The 20,666-nt window shown below is 46.6% G+C and overlaps 3 protein-coding genes across 9 annotated transcripts in view; 2 read left to right on the top strand and 1 right to left on the bottom strand.

Moving 5' to 3' along the window:
- The window catches only part of PHYHD1 (phytanoyl-CoA dioxygenase domain containing 1), a 53,001-nt gene extending 45,675 nt beyond the window's left edge, over positions 1–7,326 (top strand). For both annotated transcript variants that reach the window (XM_029612596.1, XM_029612597.1), the window contains exons 10-11: positions 4,944–5,070; positions 5,549–7,326. In XM_029612596.1, coding sequence (XP_029468456.1) covers positions 4,944–5,070; positions 5,549–5,594 — 173 coding nt within the window. In that variant the 3' untranslated portion in view covers positions 5,595–7,326. The remainder of the gene's footprint in view (positions 1–4,943; positions 5,071–5,548) is intronic.
- A 99-nt stretch (positions 7,327–7,425) lies between these two features.
- Positions 7,426–11,139, bottom strand: DOLK (dolichol kinase). Its single transcript, XM_029612595.1, has one exon. It carries the CDS (start codon positions 11,046–11,048, stop codon positions 9,480–9,482), a length of 1,569 nt encoding a protein of 522 aa, XP_029468455.1. The 5' UTR covers positions 11,049–11,139; the 3' UTR covers positions 7,426–9,479.
- NUP188 (nucleoporin 188) overlaps positions 11,137–20,666 on the top strand; it is a 370,052-nt gene continuing 360,522 nt past the window's right edge. For 4 of the 6 annotated variants that reach the window (XM_029612589.1, XM_029612591.1, XM_029612590.1 and 1 more), the window contains exon 1: positions 11,176–11,235. In XM_029612589.1, the coding sequence (XP_029468449.1) occupies positions 11,189–11,235 (47 nt within the window). In that variant the 5' untranslated portion in view covers positions 11,176–11,188. Of the gene's footprint in view, positions 11,241–11,649; positions 11,705–20,666 lie in introns of those variants that run through there. The other 2 variants (XM_029612592.1, XM_029612593.1) reach the window with 2 other exon arrangements.

The following is a 20,666-nucleotide window of genomic DNA, read 5'->3' on the forward strand; positions in this document are numbered from 1 at the left end:
GAGAGAAATGGGATAATGTGAAGAAAGGAAGTATTGGGGATGGAGGGAAGAGGAGGGGGGGATTGGGAAGTCACAACCCCACCACTCCCTTTTTCCCTTATCCCCCCCTTCAATTCCCTGACTCTCCCTTTTTCACCTCCCTTCCCCATCATCCCCTCACTTTCTCCCCTATCCCATAAATGCCACAGTCACCCTGGTTTACTACCTGCCCACCCCCTCCCCCTCCCCCAACATAAACCCCTCTCTCATCTGGTTCACCACCCTCTCCCATGATCCCTGGTTCAGGCCCTTCCTGATTACTCAAGTCCCCTCATTCACCCTCTCCTGATGTGAAACAGGAGATAGATCACAGCCTTGCAGCGCCTCAGTTGTGTCCTCCCCTACCTCTGCCCCCTCCCTTGCCCAAGTGCTAGAGCATCACACTTTGAACCATATGGTTGAATACACACTATTCAAGAATTCACAGGGGAAGAGGATACGCCCAAGGCACTTCTGTCTTCCTCCTGTTTCATATGGGGGGGGGGGGGGGGAAGCGGAGGCAGAAGAAAGATTATGCCATCTCATTGCCACCAAGGTTTCTCTTCTGGGGAAAGAAAAGGGCAATGTACTGTCCTACTGCCATCAATGCTTCTTTTCTGTCGCTGGTCTCCAGCAGTAATTTGGCCAGGATTGGCCAATTCTGCAGCAAGGACTGAATTTTGCAGCCCTTACCCTGGCCATGGAATCATGGGAGACTGGAGGCCTGCTCTCATCCTTCTCTTTTCCAAGCTGAGAAGTTCTAATCTGGGGAGCTGTTCTATTCCCTTTATCATTTTTGTTGCCCTCTTCTGTACCTTTTCTAGTTCCACTGTACCTTTTTTGAGATGGGACAACCAAAATTACATAGTACTCAAGGTGCATTTGCAACATGAATCAATGCGGAGGCAATATGATATTTTCCATTTTATTCGCCATTCCTTTTCAGATCATTCCTAACATTCTATTTGCTTTATTAGAACAATCTTTTCTTCTTAAGGTTCCTTCATCAAACCAGATTTTACTTTGATAGAAATGACTTAGAAACCATAGTTTACCCATTAATATTGAGTCAGTTAGATTACTGTAACATCTTGTACTTGGAATGTACCAAAAAATTGCTCAGGTGTCTTTAGTGGGTAGAAAATACTGCTGCAAAACTGTTTTTTTGGGCAAAAAGATTTGACTCTGGTACATCCTATTTTCTATAGGCTTCACTGATAACCAGTGATTACCAGAATCAAGCTTAAACTTTTATCTTTAGTTTATAGAGTTTACATACTGATTTCCCACAATATCTAATTTATACCTCCTACACATTTTTTTGAGTATTGAGATAGTCTCAGTAAGAATTATTAAACTGTCCCCTCATTAACAGGCTGATACAGTAAGGACGCGTAAAAAAAAAGTGCGGCAGTGCCGGGCACCCGCGCGTTTGACGCACACACATTTTGGTTCACAAGCTGCTCGATTCAGTATTCAAATTAGACGCAAATCCAAGTGGCGGCAAACGAGCGTCCAAAGCGTGCCTATGAAGCGGTAGGCATTCGCAATCCATTTTACTGTATAGAGCAGTATACAGTGCCTATACAGCATCCAGGGTGTGCTGGCGCCATACCTGTCGTTTCAAATGTCATTCCACCAGGTAAGCGGATGGTTCTTTTCTACCGACCCCACATGGACACCGGGGCCGCTGCCCTGAGCATCCGGACATCCTTGTTCGGAGGCCACTCCCAACCTTCCACGTCCGGGCGCTTAAGGACGTGCAAGGATGACTGTCCGGGCGTCTGTCCAGGTCGGGGCCTCCGAGCATGGACGCCCGGAAAGAGGGGAACGCTGCCTTCCAACATCCATGGCCGTGCCCAGCCAGACTTCCAAGGTCGGGGCTTCCGTTCATGGACGTTCCCGCCTCTATCCGGGTGTCCATGATCGGAGGCCCCACTGCCTTCCAATGTCCAAGGCCGCTGTGGATATGCAAACACTGTGGATTCTCAGGTGTACATGGCTTTATTAGCAGGACATATAGAAAAAGTTTCCCAGTACATACATGGATATGCAACACTGTGGATTCTCAAGTTTGTATTCTTAAATGAGCTATGCGTTCTTATTTAAGCTTTTACTATTCTTAAATGAGCTATGTATTCTTATTTAAGCTTTTACTACAATCAGGAGCCTCAAGGATGCCTAATTCTAGACGCCTGAGGAAGGCGTCCGTATAGGCGTCTGCTGCCCCCCCCCCCCCCCCGAGACCCAGGACGCCTAGTTGACGCCGGAGGAAGGCCTGGCGCGGCTCCCATCTCTCCGGCGTCCGTACAGGCGTCCATGTCTCCGCTGGACCCCCGGAGCCTCAGAGACGCCCAGAGATGGATGGTACCGTTGAACACATACCTCTTCCAGTCTTGCTGAAGGGTTCTCCTTGCTGGCCTCTCCAATCTGCCTTCTAGAATTCGCTTGCCGAGCATTTCTTATTCTGCTTCTCAACCGAATGAAAAAGTGCGCCAGAGCCAATATATAAATGTTGTCCATGACGCTGTCCGGTCCGAAGCTGATTGAACACCACACTAACGCAAGGGTCAGGGTAGGCGGTAAATATAGAGGTTAAAGACGCGGTGAATAACCTGTTAAAGACACGATAATTTGGGCGCGCGTTACTGTATCGGGGGGGGGGGGGGGGAGAATAGGTAATCCGATCATTAACATACCATATACATGCGGCGGGTGGAAATGGATACGCATCTTTTTCGGCAAGCGCTAAGGACGCGTAAAAGCTGATACTGAATTGCGCATCCATCTTATGCACTCAAAACGTGCGTCCAAAGGGGTTAAAAACCACGCAACCATGGCCGTGCTTTACTGTATTGGCCTGTTAGATAAGGTTGGAACACATTCAAAGATCAGCCTATTCATATGCAATTCCTTATCTGTGGAACATGTTACCTTTCTCATTTCGAACTACTATATGAAATTCTGCAAAACATTGAAGGCTTGACTATTTAATCAAGCATTTAACAAGGATTATTTTTATTGCTTGTTTTTATTGTATTGAATTATATTATATTTGTATTTTACCTTTTTTTTTTAAATTATATTTTAAATGTATAACTGCTCTGATGGTTTTGTTAATGGAAGTGTAGTATATCAAATAAATAAGCCTATTTTGTCAGTGCCAAACCCAGAACTGCATCTTCAGCCCTCACCCATGTGTACACACAGTCATACAATCACAATCCTCTGGGAACATGCATACACCCATCAGTGATCCTGTCTTTATCAATACAAAACCCATATCAGCATGTTCAACCCCCCCCCCCCCCTTTATGTGCACACATTGTCATCTAATCAATATTCTGGGAACTTACCTACATCCACCAGTAATTCTTTCTTAGTGCCAAATAGAAACTAGCATGTTCACACTGCCCATGATCGCATGCACCTACACAAGTGTATACCGTTAATCCCTCTACCACATGTTCATACATACTGTATATTCATGCCTGCTTATCCACATCCCATCCACACTAATGTATGCACAAACATGCCCACATGTGTATATGCACACGCCTGCTCATGTACCTTCTCCCCCTCATGCATGTTCACCTGCATCCTTCCATATGCTCATGTATGGTGGGATTTCCTCCAATGTGTGTGATCCTATAACAAATATCTATATCTTCTGTTTCCTGGGCCATATAGTGTGTGTGATGGTGGGGGTGGAAGGAGTCCCAGCCATCGCACTGCAGTAACACCATGTAGCAAGACTCAGGGTGTTGCATTCTGAGGAAGTCAGGGTCTATGATACCTGGTTTGAAGTCTGTTTCAGCAATGAGTGGGTTAGAGAGGAGAGAGAAGGTTAAAAATTGGAAAACACTCTGGGTGTTTTGGCTCACCACTAGAGCAAGGGTGATGAACTCTGGTTTTCAAGAGCCACACACAGGTCTACTTTTTCATGATATCCAAAATGATTATGTATGAGATAGAAACATAATGGCAGAAAAAGACCATACTACCTAACTAGTCTGCCTCTTAAGACAGACTACTCAACTTTACAATTTGTACTATTCCCTCAGAGATACTCTATGCTTATCTCATACTTTCTTGAATTCAGATACTGTTCTCATCTCCACAGGGAGGCTGCCATGCATCTACCCCCTTTTACTTTCATCCCATAACTCCTTGTTCTAGAGCCTTCTTTCCAGTGAGAGTCCCACCTTTTGTGCATGTACTGCCTTCATTATACACAAATCTCTCATGCATATTCATTATTGATGTCCTGAAAACCCAGCCCATTTGTGGCTCTTGATGACTGTAGTTGGTCACCCCTGCACTAAAACTGATACCAGTTGGGCTGAAAGTCCAAAGAAGTAAGAGGAAACTGCCAGGTCAAAACCACCTGTTCCTTTTGATCCATAATCAAAGGTTCTGCTATTTGTCCCTGATTTTATAAAGATTGTTAGCCCACTGTCATGACCATATATTTAGTGTTGCAGGCTATCAACTATGGAACGAACTTCCAGATATCCTTAAGGCAGAAATTAACAGATTGTGCTTCAGAAAACTTCTGAAATTGTATCAGTTTTCTTCTGCATTTTCAGTCTAATTTACCCTTTTGGCCACTTTCATGCTGGACTACTGTGTTACATGTGGTTGAGAATAAGCCTCTGTACCTTGTACATATGTTTTTACCTTGTCAAAATGTTACATCTCAGTATTGTATTGAGTTATGTTTCTTTTAATACTGTATATGTATATTGTAACCTACTGAGAGCTCTGGATTGGTGGGCTAGTAATCTTATAAATAAATACCTAAAACAGGAATCTGTACCTTTTTTGTTGTAGTAGTAGCAGCAATGGTTCTTTGGTCAAACATTTAATATTTTAAAAAATAGTTTGGAAGGAAAAAAAACCCACTAATTTTTTTGCTTCAATAGGAGGACTTGTGCTCATCCATGGAGAAGTTGTCCATAAGAGTGAGCTAAATAGTTCAGAGAAGTCTCGCCATGCCTACTCCTTCCATGTCATGGAATCCCAAAGCACACAATGGAGCCCAGATAACTGGTAAGGGAGCACTCCAGAGCTCGACAGCTGGGATTGGGAGTGCTCTAAGACATAGTATGGGTGCCTGAGAACTGGTATAGGTAACTGAGCTGTAGAATTAAGTTTCATCCCTGCTCTTCGAAGTAAATCCTTTGGAAAAATAGGAGGAAACTGACAGGAACGTATCTCTTAGGAAATTATAGCACTACTGTTACTGTTTAGTAACCAAATACCCCCCCCCCCCATCCAGTTCTCAGAAATTACACACACAGTCTGTGACGGTGTCCCTCTAGATATGGGGCAGGATGGTATAGGGTGGATCCCTGGTGTTCTCAGCATTTGAACCCCATCAATGTGACTGCATTCCTAGCTGTGGGACAGGGTGGAATAGAGGTGATTTTATTGGTCCTGTTAGTGATTATGTCCCTAGCAACCCTGTGCTGTAGGCAGATAGGGTAGAGAGATCTGGTTTTTTTTTACTATTTTCCTTTTCTTTCAGGCTTCAACCAACTCCTGAACTGCCATTTCCACTTCTGTATACATGAAGCAGAGTTGTGTTTGACGTTCTGTGGCTCCACTGGCTTCCAATTGCTTTTAATGATGATGTTGGTCTTTGCAGGAGGCCCTGAATGCTTCAGAAATGTTTGTGAACTATATAAGGGATGTGCACCGATTTTCTTTTTTGTGTCATTTTCATTTCAGGTTGTTATCTGTTTAATTTCATTTTTACAATGGTTTGGGGATGTTTATTTTGTGTTTCCTTAATTTCAGACTTAGTGCACACTAACTGGATGTTGGTGCACATTATCTCAAAATACTAATTTTACGAAATTTCATCTTTTTTTTCATTTTGTGGTGCTCCCGAAACGAGACAAAATAGACAATTTCATTGCCATTATCTATTTTGTATAAAACGAATCCCTACACTATATCGTCCTGCTAGGGCTTTGTGATTGACTGATCAAAAGAAGATTGAGCCATCTGCATTCTTTGATTCAGAAACAATCTAAGGCCTTTTTGGCTGTTGGTCCAGTTATGTGGCATAGTTTCTTAGGGTAGAGATTATTGCTTTAAAGTTTTGTAAGGGACTAAAAGCTTTTTTGTTTAATGAAGCATTCTCTGAGGTGGAAAACTGATCATGATCTAAAAGTGATGTATAAATTTGAATTATATTTCTGGAACATTGGATGTTCCTTGTACATACCCAGATCAGACCAGACTCTTGGGTTATGCCTTCCTTGCCAGCAGATAGAGACAGAGAAAGTTTCACTAACACTGTATACAATCTTGTGTACCACTTATAGTCCCTCAGTATTTTTCTGGCTCCAGCAGATGACAGATGGCGTAAAACCTGCAGTCTGGAAGGAGAGAAAAAGAATTTCTGGATCCTCCCAGGGGGTTGTGAGGTCCTGGTGGGGCATTGGTGTGCACACAGGAGACCTTCTGGAGCCGCGGTTCACAAGAGCTAGGTGCCAGGGACGAACAGGTTCTCAAGCACCTTGCTATCTCTGTGAGGCTTGCCATCTGAGAGCAATTCAGTCCTCACTCTCTCTCCCTTTGTGTCAGCACTGTTTAAATGCTCAAAGCGATTTGACTACTACATCCCCTCGGCTGTTGGGCTCCTGCTTCTATGTGCTTCCTTTAACTTTCTGGGTCCCACCAGAGTTAAGGAGAACTTAGGTACATCCCAGGAGTCAGGACTGATCTGGGGACATACAGGGAAAGAAAAATTGGTTCTTACCTGCTAATTTTCTTTCCTGTAGTATCACAGATCAGTCCAAAGACCCACCCATTTACAGGGGGGGGGGGGGGAGAGAAAAGAGTCTGCCACTCATACTGTTTCTTTGTATATAGTGCACAGTTGTTGAAGGTTTTCAATGCTTATTGCGTATCTTAAATTTGGGAATGGGTTTTCCATTGTCTTTTTGGGGCAACTTCACCTTCTTCCAGCTCATTGGAGGGGAGGAAGTTTGCTTAGAAATTTATGGTTGTTGGTGTCAGCTTGACTTGGGTACAGGTCAATACTGAAGGACTGCACATGGCACACTGGGTTTTGTACAGTCTGTGAAACTTTCTGCCTCTAGTTGGTGGCAAGGAGGCAAAACCCAGGAGGCTGGACTAATCTTTGGTACTACAGGAATAAAAATTAACAGGTAAGAACTAATTTTCCTTTGTTTTGTTGGAATTGTATAAATGTTTAATGTCAATGACTAATCTTTTTACAACAATATTGTAAAAGTATAACAATTTTAAAAATAAAAATCAGCTGAAGTTGCACTATAGATCTATTCCTTTTCCCAATGTGACCTAGTTTTGTGGAGATGAGTGTCCATATTTTCACCTAAGCTGTTGTCCTGTTCACTGAAAGAATGTGCCATTTCCCAGTGACAGGGATTCTTGGGTAGCCTCCTCTACATTGGCACTGCTCTTTGTGATGTCTCCCAGTAACCGAGATACTTAGGGGTAATTTATTCCATATTGGCACTGCTCGTTGTGACCTTGCTCAGTGACAGGACACTTTGCTAATCTCCTTCCCACTGCCTCTGCCCCTGCTCCTAGTAATGGAGACACTTGGGTAAACTGGCCACCGTCTCCACTGCCTTTTTCATCTTGCTTCTTCCTCCACTGTAGTGCTCCGATGCTTTCCTGTTCCCAAGGTGGCATGAATTGTTTGTTTATTCTACTTGTCCAGACTGAACAGATTCCTGCTCTCCTTTTAAATTGCTTAGGTAAAAGATAAATCTGTATAACACTGACTTGAGAATTATTTCATCCAGTTTACTTAGTTAAGTAGGGAAGAGGACAGTTGCATAAATAGGGAGCGTTTAATGATTTTGGGCTCCCTGCAATTACAGGGCTGCCAAACTGGGTCCATTGGACATTCATGAATGTGCTATTGTCCGACACAAAAAAAAACTGTTTTCATTTTATAAACCTTGAATCAGAGACAAGGAAACAAAAAATAAGGGTTGAGAGATTATAGCATAAAAACTCTACCCTACTAAATATTCAGGAAACATTTTCAGTGTAGTTAAGAGGGTGATTGCACAGCAAGTCCCTGCCAACAGGAAAAGCTGCCAGAAGGGGCAGAGAATCACTTAGAGACCCTGTGCAGACGTTCAGGGCCTAGAGCCAGCTCTCATTACAGCTTGTAGATTTTATCAAGATAGCAGGATTTAAACTTTTCCCCTCAAATAAAAAAAATAAATGAAAAACATGAAAAGTAATTTTCTGAATGCAGTACGATGTGATGAATTTTCCTCTAACTTAATGCCAAATAAAATGAGATTTTGCAAAGAACAATGCCAAGCCTCCTCTCCTTCTGCAGGACATAGTGGAACATTAGGGCAGATGACTAGCTTACACAGTGGCATGTGCATAATGGAATATTCGCACAGAGGACAGACCTACCTAATGTGTTAACTTTTTTCTTTTCCTATAAAGTATTATAATATGAGATTCATAGCACCAGAACTCAAAAGGCTAGCAATGATAAATACAGAGAAAGTCCACTTCAGGTGACTGTCACCTTGGCCTCTATGCCAACTAGTCTCACAGATAAAATACTCAGTTGCTAGTCATCAAAAAGCAGTTGACTGCAAGATGGCTTGAGGCACTTCCAGCAATATAACCTATCACCATAGTGCTGCTTGGGATTATTGTTGCAGCGGTAGTAGGTTTAACTGGTGCTACTACAGAGCAAAAACACCAAACATTGGGAGTCAAATGGAGCTGCTTGAGTTGAGGGCCCAACAGCTTCCTTCAACCAGTCTTCCTCTCATGTCTGTTCTGAAACAGTTCCTAATGGAACAATAGTAAGCACTATTGTTAACTGCCTCTCACACCTCTACCCCTGTTCCCTGCCCTATAAAGAAACACCTTTCAAACTGCTAGGCCACCATCCTCACAGTGTCAGGTGTTCCATACACTTTCAAGAGTGAGACCTATGCAATGTATCTACTTGTATAATGTTAGATCTACAAGAATTACTACTATTACTTATTTTTATAATATTACTAGACCGGTATCCATTTTTAACCTGGCTCAAGGCTGCACTTATTTCACATTCTTCAGTAAACTATTATTATTATTCCAGCAATCCCTCTGACACTCGCCCCGACTTGCAGAAACCTTCCTTCTCATTAACGGCTTCAACCGTCAACCTCAAGCGTTGCATTCATTCTTATCTAATGTTCAATGTACTTATTAACTGTTATTAAGTTAATGTTCTGTTTCAATCTCTGTTTTAATGTTATTAATTCAAATGTAACTGGTTCGTTATAATGTAAACCGGAGTGAAGGCATTGTCAGCTGTACCTCGGTATATAAACAAATGCTAAATAAATAAAATAAACAGCTCTGTTGCATCAAGTACTAATTTGTGAAGTGTTGTGAACAGGCAAGGCAGTTACTGCTGATGACCTGAGTACTTAGGCCATCAGCAATATATGCAGGTAGATTGGTAAGAGCAGGTTGTCTATTTGAGTGGTGTACGCTTCCAAGAGAGACACTAATGTGATGGATGCCAGTAACCAGGTATAGCCAGCATTCAGTTTCACACTGCTATCAAAGATCAGGATCAGAGTCACAAAGATAACTTGTGCAAAAATTGACAGCATGGTTCCTTCCAATGTTTTTTTTGTTCCTGGCCACCTGATTTCTCCCAGGGTGCTGCCACAGACCGAGGCAACACTGTCTCCTACACCCACTGCAAGCACCCCTGAATATGGAGCAAATGCTCCCGTTCCGGACAGGATTTTGCTGGAGTCACAGGACCTAGGAAAGAGCCACACTGATGACGACATACCCAAGAGAAGGTAAATGTGAGTCAATATGAGAGGGCCAGAGTCACGCTCATCCAGAAACAGTACCAACATGTGCTGCAAGGTCTGTCCCAGTGGCTGGATGTGGAAATACCGAACATACTCTAAAAAGAGAAACACTGCCAAACACACCACAGAAGCCACATACAAGAGTTGCTGGTCGTATATTAGCCCTGGGATATAGGTAGCCACCACAATAACATGAAAGTACTTCCTGATCATCGTTGAGGATTGGTTAGATTCTGCCGACTGCCTAGCATTCTGGTAGAAAACAACAGCACATGCAATGGCAGCTAGCAAGGTCCAGTACACAAGGAGGTAAAGTCTAGTTTGAGTCTGAAACAGAAAACGTGTCAGCCACAGGAGTGGATGCTTCCGAATCAGAGAATGCAGCCAAGGCATAAAGATCCCCAGCCCAAGCACTGCTGTCATCATGTAGAAAAACACGGAAGAAGTCCAGGTCCTCGAATCTATAAAGAAAAAAAGAGCAGCAAAGAACATTCCCAGGAGGACCACGGCAACTACAGCCACCATCAGTAAACAGTCTACGGGCTCGCCTTGGTCCTCCACTGCATTCAATGAGCGTTTAATGAGTTGGTTAAGGACAAAACTGATGCCCCCCAGCACTAGCAAAGCCTCTCCAGGGGTGAAACAGCGAGGCAACAAGTAGAGTACAATCATACTGAGGTAGACAAATATGAGAAGTACTTCCAGGACTTCTATCACTTCCGAAACCAACAGCGAATGCTTCATGATATAAACGATGGCGCTACCAGCTAGCCCAGACAGAATGCACGTGTTTGTTGGGACAGGCCTGGTAAGACCCAGCGCTAAGAGGGACAGGAAGAACGCCAGAGCCATGCCCGTGGCCGACAGCAGCACACCGAACCGTTCCAAGCTTAGGCAACCGGCCGTCCTACACCTCTCCTTCAGCACAACACCCAGCAGCGGCATGACCACACTCGCTGGCAAGAGGCCACTGCCGGCTGCTGTCCGGAATTGGAAGACGGCAGCCCCAGCTTGCAGCAGCCGGTCCCACTTATACTGCACATAGAAGGCTTGAATGGCGAGTGCCAGCACGCACCAGGAGAAGCGGTCCCACACCACGCCGTGCACAGACAAGACGACAGCGAATACTACCAGCGCCTCCAGCAGCACCAGTTTGGAAACCATCATCTCCCGAAGGCAGACACAGATTCACGACTTTGCCTTACTGTCTCTGATAAACTCCATCTTGTTTCCACTCATGTGATAAGGAGAAAGTCCTGACGCGTCCCCAGCCTATTTGTCAACCCTTGTCACGTGAGGTGGGTCACATGAGAGGGGTGCAAGGATGGCGGCGGCAGAGGCCGGTGGCCTGCCGGTGAGGTAGGGATAGCGGGAACCTTGGGAGCAGGGGAGGGAAGGAAAGAGGAACTGAGGCGTGGAGTGGAGCTATGTGTTCACACCCTGGCTGCGGGAGGTAGTCCAGGAGAGGGCGGAGCACCTTGCTGAAGCCCCGCAAACTTCACGTTTGCTGCCGGTATCTGTTGGTTGCAGGGGTAAGGCGCGCGCACACACAGTTACACGTGCATAAGAAGTTGCTGAACGCTAACATTGGAAAGCTGTAATTCCCGGCCCTGTAATCTGCCACCTTAAGAAAATTATTTGCTCTGGGGTTTTAAGGACTGTATTAAGTATCAGTAACGGTTAACAAGTTGCATGTGGTACTAATTTGTTGCACATAGTACATATGTAGCTAGGTTTTGAGATTCTGAGTCCCTTGATGTCCCTGCAGAATGTGCTAAGGATGATGTAGCCAACCTCTGTAACCCCGCAGATCCAAGAAAAATGTAAGGAACAGCACTAAAGATTTGTGTATGATTTATATCAATTTAATCAAGGCTTGACATGGTCAATAATGAAAACTTGTGGAAGGTGCAAATTAGATTCAGATACCCCTAAAAAATACATCTGAGTAGGAAGGCATCTTTATAAGTAAATAACCATCACTGTTTTCTGTAATGGTTTTGAGAGAGAACCTTTTGCTGTTGGAAGCAGAATCAAGCAAGGATTTATTTCCCCAAAACTGGTCATCATGTTTCTTATTGTCATCTTGGTCTTCATTAAGGACCACCTCTGCCACCCCCCAACTCCAGTTTTTTTTATTAGTACTGAATATTATACAGACAGAGGTCATCGCTGCTCATAGATCAAAGCATCCAGAACAATCATCCTCTACTTACAATGTGTTAATAACTATACCATCTTTGCACACATTACAAGGGATTTCCAGATTGCACGGTTTCTCTTTGCAGAAGTCTGGGAAGCCTTTGCTTTTCTCTGACTATCAAAAAGACCAAAGTGTTTGTCAGCCTGCTTCAGCTCACAAGTATGTTCACCTAGAAACTTAGAAATATGACTGCAGAAAAAGACTGTATGGCTTATCTAGCCTGCCCATCTGCTCAATTAATTCAGCATTACTATTCCAATCATTCCCTCTGAGATTCCTTGTGTTTATCCCATGCCTTCTTGAATGCAAATACTGTTTTTGTGCCCACAACTTCAACTGGGAGGCTGTTGCATGCATCCACTACTCTATCATATTTCCTCTATCTTGCCTTTCCTCAAGGGTATACATGTTTAGAACTTTAAGTCTGTCCCCATATGCTTTAGAACAAAGACTACTGACTGTTTTAGTAACCACCCTCTGGACCCACTGCAACCAATTTATATCCTTTTGAAGGTGCAGTCTCCAGAATTGTACATAGTATTCCAAATGAGGTTGAACACTTAAGAACATAAGATTTGCCATACTAGGTCAGACTAAAGATTCATCTAGACCAGTATCCTATTTTCAACAGTGGCCAATCCAGGACAAAAGTATGTGGCAGGATCACAAAAAAGTCAATAAATTGTTTCCATTCTACTTATCCCAGGAATAAGCTATTAATTCTCCAAAGTTAATCTTAATAATGGTTTATGGGTTTTTCTTCCAGGAACTTGTCCAAACCTTTTTTAAATTCAGCTACATTAACAGCTTTTCCCTGTACGTACCCGGATCAGTCCAGACTCCTGGGTTTTGCCCTCCCTCTAGCAGATGGAGACAGAAGTTTACAAACCAAACTCCGCCTTATCTAGGCTGGTGCCACCTACAGTCTGGCAGTCTTCTTCTGTCTCCTAGCAGGTGGAGAGGGTGCAAAACCTACAGTCTGAGCTGAGGCCTAGTTTAAAAAAAAAAAAAAAAAAAAAAAGGAATAGAAGGGTGAAAGTTTAGGATTTGGTGAGTGATAGCTAGGTGAATAGGGGGTTGAGACTGCAGTGGAGTGCCTGCAGGTCTGCCCGTACCTCCTCCCAGGTCTCCTGGGGGTTGAGGCCGCTGAAGGTAGGCTGGGGGCCCTTGCCAGCATTGATTGCTTGCTCCTGTCCTGGGGGTGACACCGGGGAGCCCGGTTCACTCCCCCCAGGTGGACCCGGAGCCGGTGGCGAACGGTAAAATAGAAAAAAAAAAAAAAGAGTTTTTGTTAGTTGTTGTCATTTCTTCTTCTTCTCTCCCCTGTCCCTTTTGTTGGCGGGCGTTGCGCTGCGATCGCGAGGGGGGGGAGGGAGTCGAGGGTGTTCGCTCTTAGCTCCAGCGGGCTGTGCGATTCGGAGGCATGCCGCGGCGGCCGGTATGCAGGGCCTGCGGAGTGGCCCGGCGCAGCCTTTGTTCGGGCTGTGTCTCGGGGGGAGAAAGAGGCTCGGCTACCCCAGAGATGTCGCGGGGAGCTAGGCAGGCGCGATCCGCGGCTCCGGGGAGTTCGTCGGGGGTGATGGCTGGCCCGTCCCTGCGCAGCGCGGGAACGGGCGCCATTTTGGGCTCGCTGAAGGCGGCGGGGTGAAAATCCGCCATTTTGTTTCCGGCGGGGCCCGGGAGTTCGGCGCCCCCGGTAGCGAGGGGCGGTGAGGAGGAGCCTCCCGCGCTGTCCCCTCAGCGGTCGGTCTCTGAGGGGGACCAGTCACCGCGGCCAGATGACAATAGTGATCCGGAGGAGGAGCCGGATCACAGCTCTTCGGATTCCTTTAATTTGGAGTTTGTGCTTGTGATGCACAAGGCATTCAAAGCAAGGCGCCTGGCCAGGAAGCGAGCGCGGGGTCCGCAGGGAATGGACCGGGGGTCAGAACCCAGAAAGCGGGCCGGGCCCGCTCCGGTATCGGATCCCCCGGGGGGGGGGCCCCCCAGCCACTCCGGTTGGGGGCGCCTCGGGGGGACCCGGATACCGAGTCGGAGTCCGGTGATCCGGATGAGCAGGACCCGCCGTCCCAGCCAAGGGGCATTGAAGGGGACGGAGATCAGGGGAATGTTGGTCCGAGCGGTTCCCATTCAGGGGATGGGGATGACCCTAAAGTAGTGCGCTTGTTTCGGCGGGACGAGTTGGCGCCTTTGATACCGGCTATCCTGGGGGAGTTGGCTATCGAGTTACCTCAGCAGGAGTCCCGTCTCGGGTGCACGGACCCTGTAGTGTTGGGTCTTAGGGGGCCTCCATCGGCGTTTCCCTTGCATTTTTCGGCGTCTGGTTTGCTCTTCAAGGAGTGGGACACCCCAGATTTGGGGTTGAAGGTCGCCAAGGCCATGGATAAACTTTATCCGCTCACGGAGGACGCGCTCGAGCTGTTCAAGATCCCGAGAATAAATTCGGCGGTGGTGGCCGTTACGAAGAGGACCACCATCCCGGTGACGGGTGGGACGGCCCTTAAGGATTTACAGGATCGCAAGCTGGAGGTCCAGCTCAAGAAGATCTTCGAAGTCTCTGCTCTCTGGGTTCGAGCGGCTATCTGCAGCAATTTCTCCTTGCGGGCAGGGCTTTGGTGGGCTCAGCAGCTCTCCGCAAATGAAGCTCTATCGCAGGAGGAGGCGCTACAGGCAGGTCGCTTGGAGGCGGTGATTGCCTATAGTGCTGATGCCTTTTACGATTTGCTTCGCACCTCGGCGCGTGCTGTGGTGTCTGCGGTGTCGGCGCGGCGGCTGCTATGGCTGCGCCATTGGGCGGCGGACGTGTCGTCTAAAGCGCAGTTAGGGTCGCTGCCATTTAAAGGAAAGTTGCTATTCGGGAAGGAGTTGGAAGATTTGATTGAGTCGTTAGGCGAGAACAAGGTACATCGCTTGCCGGAGGATAGACCGCGGTCTAGGGGGGCCCCAGCGTCGAGATTCCGTTTTCGGGGAGGTCGCAGACCTCGTAGCTCCCGGGGTCAACATCTTACTCTTATATAACCAAGACATGCATTGGTCTTCTGAATTCTTTACATTCCATACTTTGGACAGACCAATTAGAAAAATGCACCTGGCTAAGCTAAATACCCCGACGCTTAAACAGATAAAATATGTCACAACAAGAGAACGAACATTTACGATAGCTGGTATTAACATGTGGAACAAATTACCCACTGATCTGCGCTTGGAGCCCTGCCACAAGAAATTTAAACAGAATTTATAAACATACCTGTTTAAACAAGCCTACAATTTGTGAACCTTTCTCTTCAGATTAAATTATTATATGACATTTATATAATACTTTCTTCCCATTCCAATCAGTTACTTTCAATTATGCTAAACACTCCATGGTGTCCTATTTACCTGCAATATGATTAATATTGACCTTGAAAACTTCTGTACTGTTAATAATGTTCTTTTAAGTTGATCCTCCAGCACTATACGCCCTAGCTAATTCTAGTTTGGTTTATTTTATTATATTATAATTTCAATGTTATCAGCTATTGTATCATTTCTTAAATATGTTGGATTGTAAAGCCTGTTGCTAACTTAATGTTCATTGTAAACCGAGGTGATGTTTGCCAACGAGCCGCGGTATATAAAAATCCTTAAATAAAATAAATAAATCTTCGTTTCGGCACAATGCTTCCCGGCAGTAGTCGTACGCTCAGTCCTTTTGTGGGCGCTGTTTTGGCAGGCCAGGGACCGGTACGGGGGCGCCGGTCAGTAAGCCTTCCCAATGATGTGATGCCGGTCCACTCCTTGGTTCCGGCGATCTGCGGCAGGCTGGCGCGATTTTACAGGGAGTGGGCCAGAATCACCTTGGATCAGTGGGTCCTGGAGGTGATAAGTTACGCGTTAGATTTTGCACAGCGGCCCCTTCAGTGTTTCATGGTGTCGCCATGCGGGTTTTCAGAAAAGCGGCGAGCGCTGCGAGAAACGATTCGCCATTTACGGGAGCTAGGCGCGATCGTTCCGGTGCCGTCCCACGAGCTTCGCAGCGGTCGGTACTCCATTTACTTTCTGGTGCCAAAGAAAGAAGGCACGTTTCGGCCGATACTAGACCTCAAAGGCGTCAACAGGTGTCTGCGGGTTCCCCGGTTCCGGATGGAAACCTTGCGGTTGGTCATCGCCTCTGTGAGACAAGGGGAATTTCTTGCGTCTCTGGATCCGCGCGGAGCATCAACGGTACCTCAGGTTCACCGTGATAGGGCAGCACTTCCAGTTTCAAGTACTACAGTTCGGTTTGGCGACAGCTCCGCGGACGTTCACCAAGATCATGGTGGTGGTAGCTGCTCATCTTCGCAAGGAAGGGTTTCTGGTTCACCCGTATCTGGACGATTGGTTGATCCGGGCGAAGTCCGAACGCCTGTGTCAGTTAGCGGTCCAACGAGTGGTCGGCTTGTTGCAAAGGCTTGGCTGGGTAATCAATCTGGCCAAGAGTCACCTGGAGCCCTCGCAGTCTCTGGAGTTTTTGGGAGCCTTGTTCGACACTCGGAAAGGCATGGTGTATCTGACGCGGGAGCGTATGGTCAAATTGCAGGAGCAAGCCAGGCGGTTGTTGAGCAAAACCAAGCCAGTTGTCTGGGACTACTTGCAAATGGTGGGGTCTATGACGTCCACGCGGGAATTGGTTCCCTGGGCGTTCGCTCATATGTGACCCTTACAGTGGGCATTACTGTCCCGTTGGAGTCCGGTGTCGGAAGAGTTTCATCTCCCCTTACCTTTGCCTCAGTCGGCGTGCTCCAGCATGGCTTGGTGGCTTTGTCCAGGCAACTTGACACGGGGAATTTCATTGGCGGTTCCCTCGTGGACAGTCGTCACCACGGATGCCAGCCTGTATGGATGGGGCGCGGTGTGTCTTCGAAAGTCTGTGCAGGGCACGTGGTCCCCGACGGAAGCGTCTTGGTCCATCAATCGGTTGGAGACCAGGGCAGTGCGATTGGCCTTCTGGGCTTTTCTTCCGCTGGTTCGGGGCAAGTCGGTCAGAGTGCTGTCGGACAATGCGACAACAGTGGCCTACATAAACCTACAGGGTGGAACAAGGAGTCGACCTGTGGCAGCCGAGGCTCGGCAGCTGATGGCCTGGGCCGAACGGTATCTGCAATGTCTAGCGGCATCTCACATTGCCGGAGTAGAGAACGTTCAGGCGGATTTTCTCAGTCGCAATCGCCTGGATCCCGGCGAGTGGGAGCTTGCGGACGCGGCGTTTCAGCTCATTTGTGCCCAGTGGGGGACACCGGGGATAGACTTGATGGCGACATTCAAGAATGCCAAAGCTCCACGGTTCTTTGCTCGCCGCCGGGAAACGGGGGCGGAAGGCGTCGATGCCCTGGCATTACCCTGGCCGAAGGAGGTGCTTCTATACGTTTTTCCGCCATGGCCGCTCATTGGGCGGACACTACGGCGCATAGAACTTCATCCGGCGCCCGTGGTACTCGTCGCGCCCGAGTGGCCCCGGCGGCCGTGGTTCGCGGATCTCCAGAACCTGGCGTTGGAGGATCCCATTCGGTTCCCGTATGTGCCGGACCTCCTACATCAGGGTCCCGTTTGTTTCGACCGGGTCGAATGCTTTTGTCTAGTGGCATAGCTTTTGAGAGGCGTAGGCTGAAGGCATGGGGCTATTCGGATGCGGTCGTCTCGACGCTCTTGCGGTCCCGCAAGGCGTCCACGTCCCTAGCGAATGTGCGGGTCTGGAAGGTTTTTGAGACGTGGTGTCTTGCTCATGACTTAAGGACCACGCAGACCTCGGTGCCGGAGATTTTACGTTTTCTCCAGGATGGATTGTCTAAGGGATTGTCTTGTAGCTCCCTTCGAGTTCAGGTTGCGGCTTTGGCCTTATTGCAGGGTCCAATTCATGGCGTGACGTTGTCCTCCCATCCAGATGTCGTTCGTTTCCTTCGTGGGGCTACACATTTGCGTCCGCCACTCCGTTCTCCGTGTCCGTCATGGAACCTGAATTTGGTGTTGAAGGCGTTGTGCGCTGCTCCTTTCGAGCCCATTCGCAATTCTACCGTTAAGGACTTGACTCTGAAGGTGGTCTTTTTGGTGGCGATTGTCTCGGTGAGACGGGTTTCGGAGCTCCAAGCTTTGTCTTGTCGGGAACCCTTTTTACGGATTACGGACTCGGGAGTTTCGCTTTGTACGGTGCCGTCCTTTTTACCTAAAGTGGTGTCTGCTTTTCATCTCAATCAGACGGTGGAACTACCCTCGTTTCCGGAGGGTAATAGGTCCATTCCTAGTCATCGAGACTTGCGGCGGTTAGATGTGCGATGGGCTTTGTTGTATTATTTGGAGGTTACAAATGCCTTTTGGTTGTCAGGCCATCTCTTTGTGCTGTGGGGAGGTCATCGTCGTGGTCAGGCGGCGTCCAAGACAACCATTGCTCGCTGGTTGAAGGAGGCGATTAGTTCGGCGTATCTCCTACAGGGCAGGTCTACTCCAGTGGGTCTAAAGGCCCATTCGACGCGTTCCCAGGCTACGTCCTGGGCGGAGTGCAACCATATATCTACGGAAGAGATTTGTAGGGCGGCAACGTGGAAATCGTTGCATACATTTGCTCGGCATTATCGCCTGGATGTCCAGGCTCCCGGTAGCGGCTGTTTCGGGGCCGGAGTGATCAGAGTGGGACTCTCCGGATCCCACCCCAAGTAAGATAGCTCTGGTACATCCCAGGAGTCTGGACTGATCCGGGTACGTACAGGGAAAAGAAAATTAGGTCTTACCTTGGTTAATTTTCATTCCTGTAGTACCACGGATCAGTCCAGAGTCCCGCCCGGTTTCTGCTGTGAAGAGGGAGAGTCCGGAGTCGTGGCGGTTTCTCTCTGTCCTTTCTGTCTCTGTTTTCTGTTTGTTCATTATCGATGGCTCGGGTTCTGGTCCCATTTGGGGGATAGTTGAGCCAGTGGTTTTGGTTGGTAGGTTCCTGTATATAGTTCGTTTGTTATGGTATTGGGACTTCATCTGCTTTGACATTAAGTAAGACTGCCAGACTGTAGGTGGCACCAGCCTAGATAAGGCGGAGTTTGGTTTGTAAACTTCTGTCTCCATCTGCTAGAGGGGGGGCAAAACCCAGGAGTCTGGACTGATCCGTGGTACTACAGGAACGAAAATTAACCAAGGTAAGACCTAATTTTCTTTTACTATATCATCTGGCAATGAAGTCCAGAGTCCAGTTATGCATTGAGAAAAAAACTATTTTCTCCTATTTGTCTTATATGTATTACCTAGTAACTTCATTATGGGTCTCCTAGTTTTGTACTTTTTGAAAGAGTAAACAACTGATTTGCGTTTACCTCTTCCTTTCCACTCATTATTTTATAGACCTCTATCATATCTCCCCTCAGCCATCTCTTCTCCAAGCTGAAGAGCCCTAACCTCTTAATTTTCTTGTTAGAGGAATCGTTCCATCCCCTTTGTGATTTTGGTTGCCTTTCTCTATACCTTTTTCAATTCTGTTATATCTTTTTTGAGATGTGGTGACCAGAATTGCACACAGTTCTTTGTATTGTATCATGGAGTGATACAGAAGCATTATAATAATCTCTGGGTTTTTTTTATCCTCCATTCCTTTCCTATTAATTCTTAGCATTCTATTTGCTTTCTTGGTCGTCATCGCGCACAGAGTAGATTTCAACATTTTATCCATGATGATGTGTGTATCCTTTTTCTGGGAGGTGACTTCTAATGTGGAACCTTGCATTATGGAGCTGTAATTTGGGTTACTCTTCCCTAAGTGAATCACTTTGCACTTGTCCACATTAAATTTCATCCTCCATTTGGATTCCCAGTCTTGCAAGGGTAAGGTGGTCTTGCAATTTCTCACAGTCCTTTTGTGATGTAACAACTGAATAATTTTGTATCAACAAATTTGATCTCCTCATTCATTGTTCCCATGTCTAGATGATTTTATAAGTATGTTAAAAAAAAACCAAAACAAAAACAGTGGTCCCAGTACAGATCCCTGTAGCACTCCACTGTTCCCATTTTTTCATTGAGAAAATTGACCATTCCCTGTACGTACCTGGATTAGTCCAGACCCCTGGGTTTTGCTTCCCCAGCAGCAGATGGAGACAGAAAAGTTTGACTGTTTCTGTCCTACATCCTGAGGTGCCACCTACAGTCCGCCAGTATTTCTCTGTCTCCAGTAGATGGTGGAGGTGCAAAATCCTACAATCTGTAGTTAGTGTAAAAAAAAAAAAAAAGATTTGAACAGGATTTTTGGTTTTTAGTAGTTTAATCATAGGAACATAAGAACATAAGAAAATGCCATACTGGGTCAGACCAAGGGTCCATCAAGCCCAGCATCCTGTTTCCAACAGTGGCCAATCCAGGCCATAAGAACCTGGCAAGTACCCAAAAACTAAGTCTATTCCATGTAACCATTGCTAATGGCAGTGGCTATTCTCTAAGTGAACTTAATAGCAGGTAATGGACTTCTCCTCCAAGAACTTATCCAATCCTTTTTTAAACACAGCTATACTAACTGCACGAACCACATTCTCTGGCAACAAATTCCAGAGTTTAATTGTGCGTTGAGTAAAAAATAACTTTCTCCGATTAGT

Source organism: Rhinatrema bivittatum, chromosome 8 (assembly GCF_901001135.1).
Source record: "Rhinatrema bivittatum chromosome 8, aRhiBiv1.1, whole genome shotgun sequence".
NCBI lineage: Eukaryota > Metazoa > Chordata > Amphibia > Gymnophiona > Rhinatrematidae > Rhinatrema > Rhinatrema bivittatum.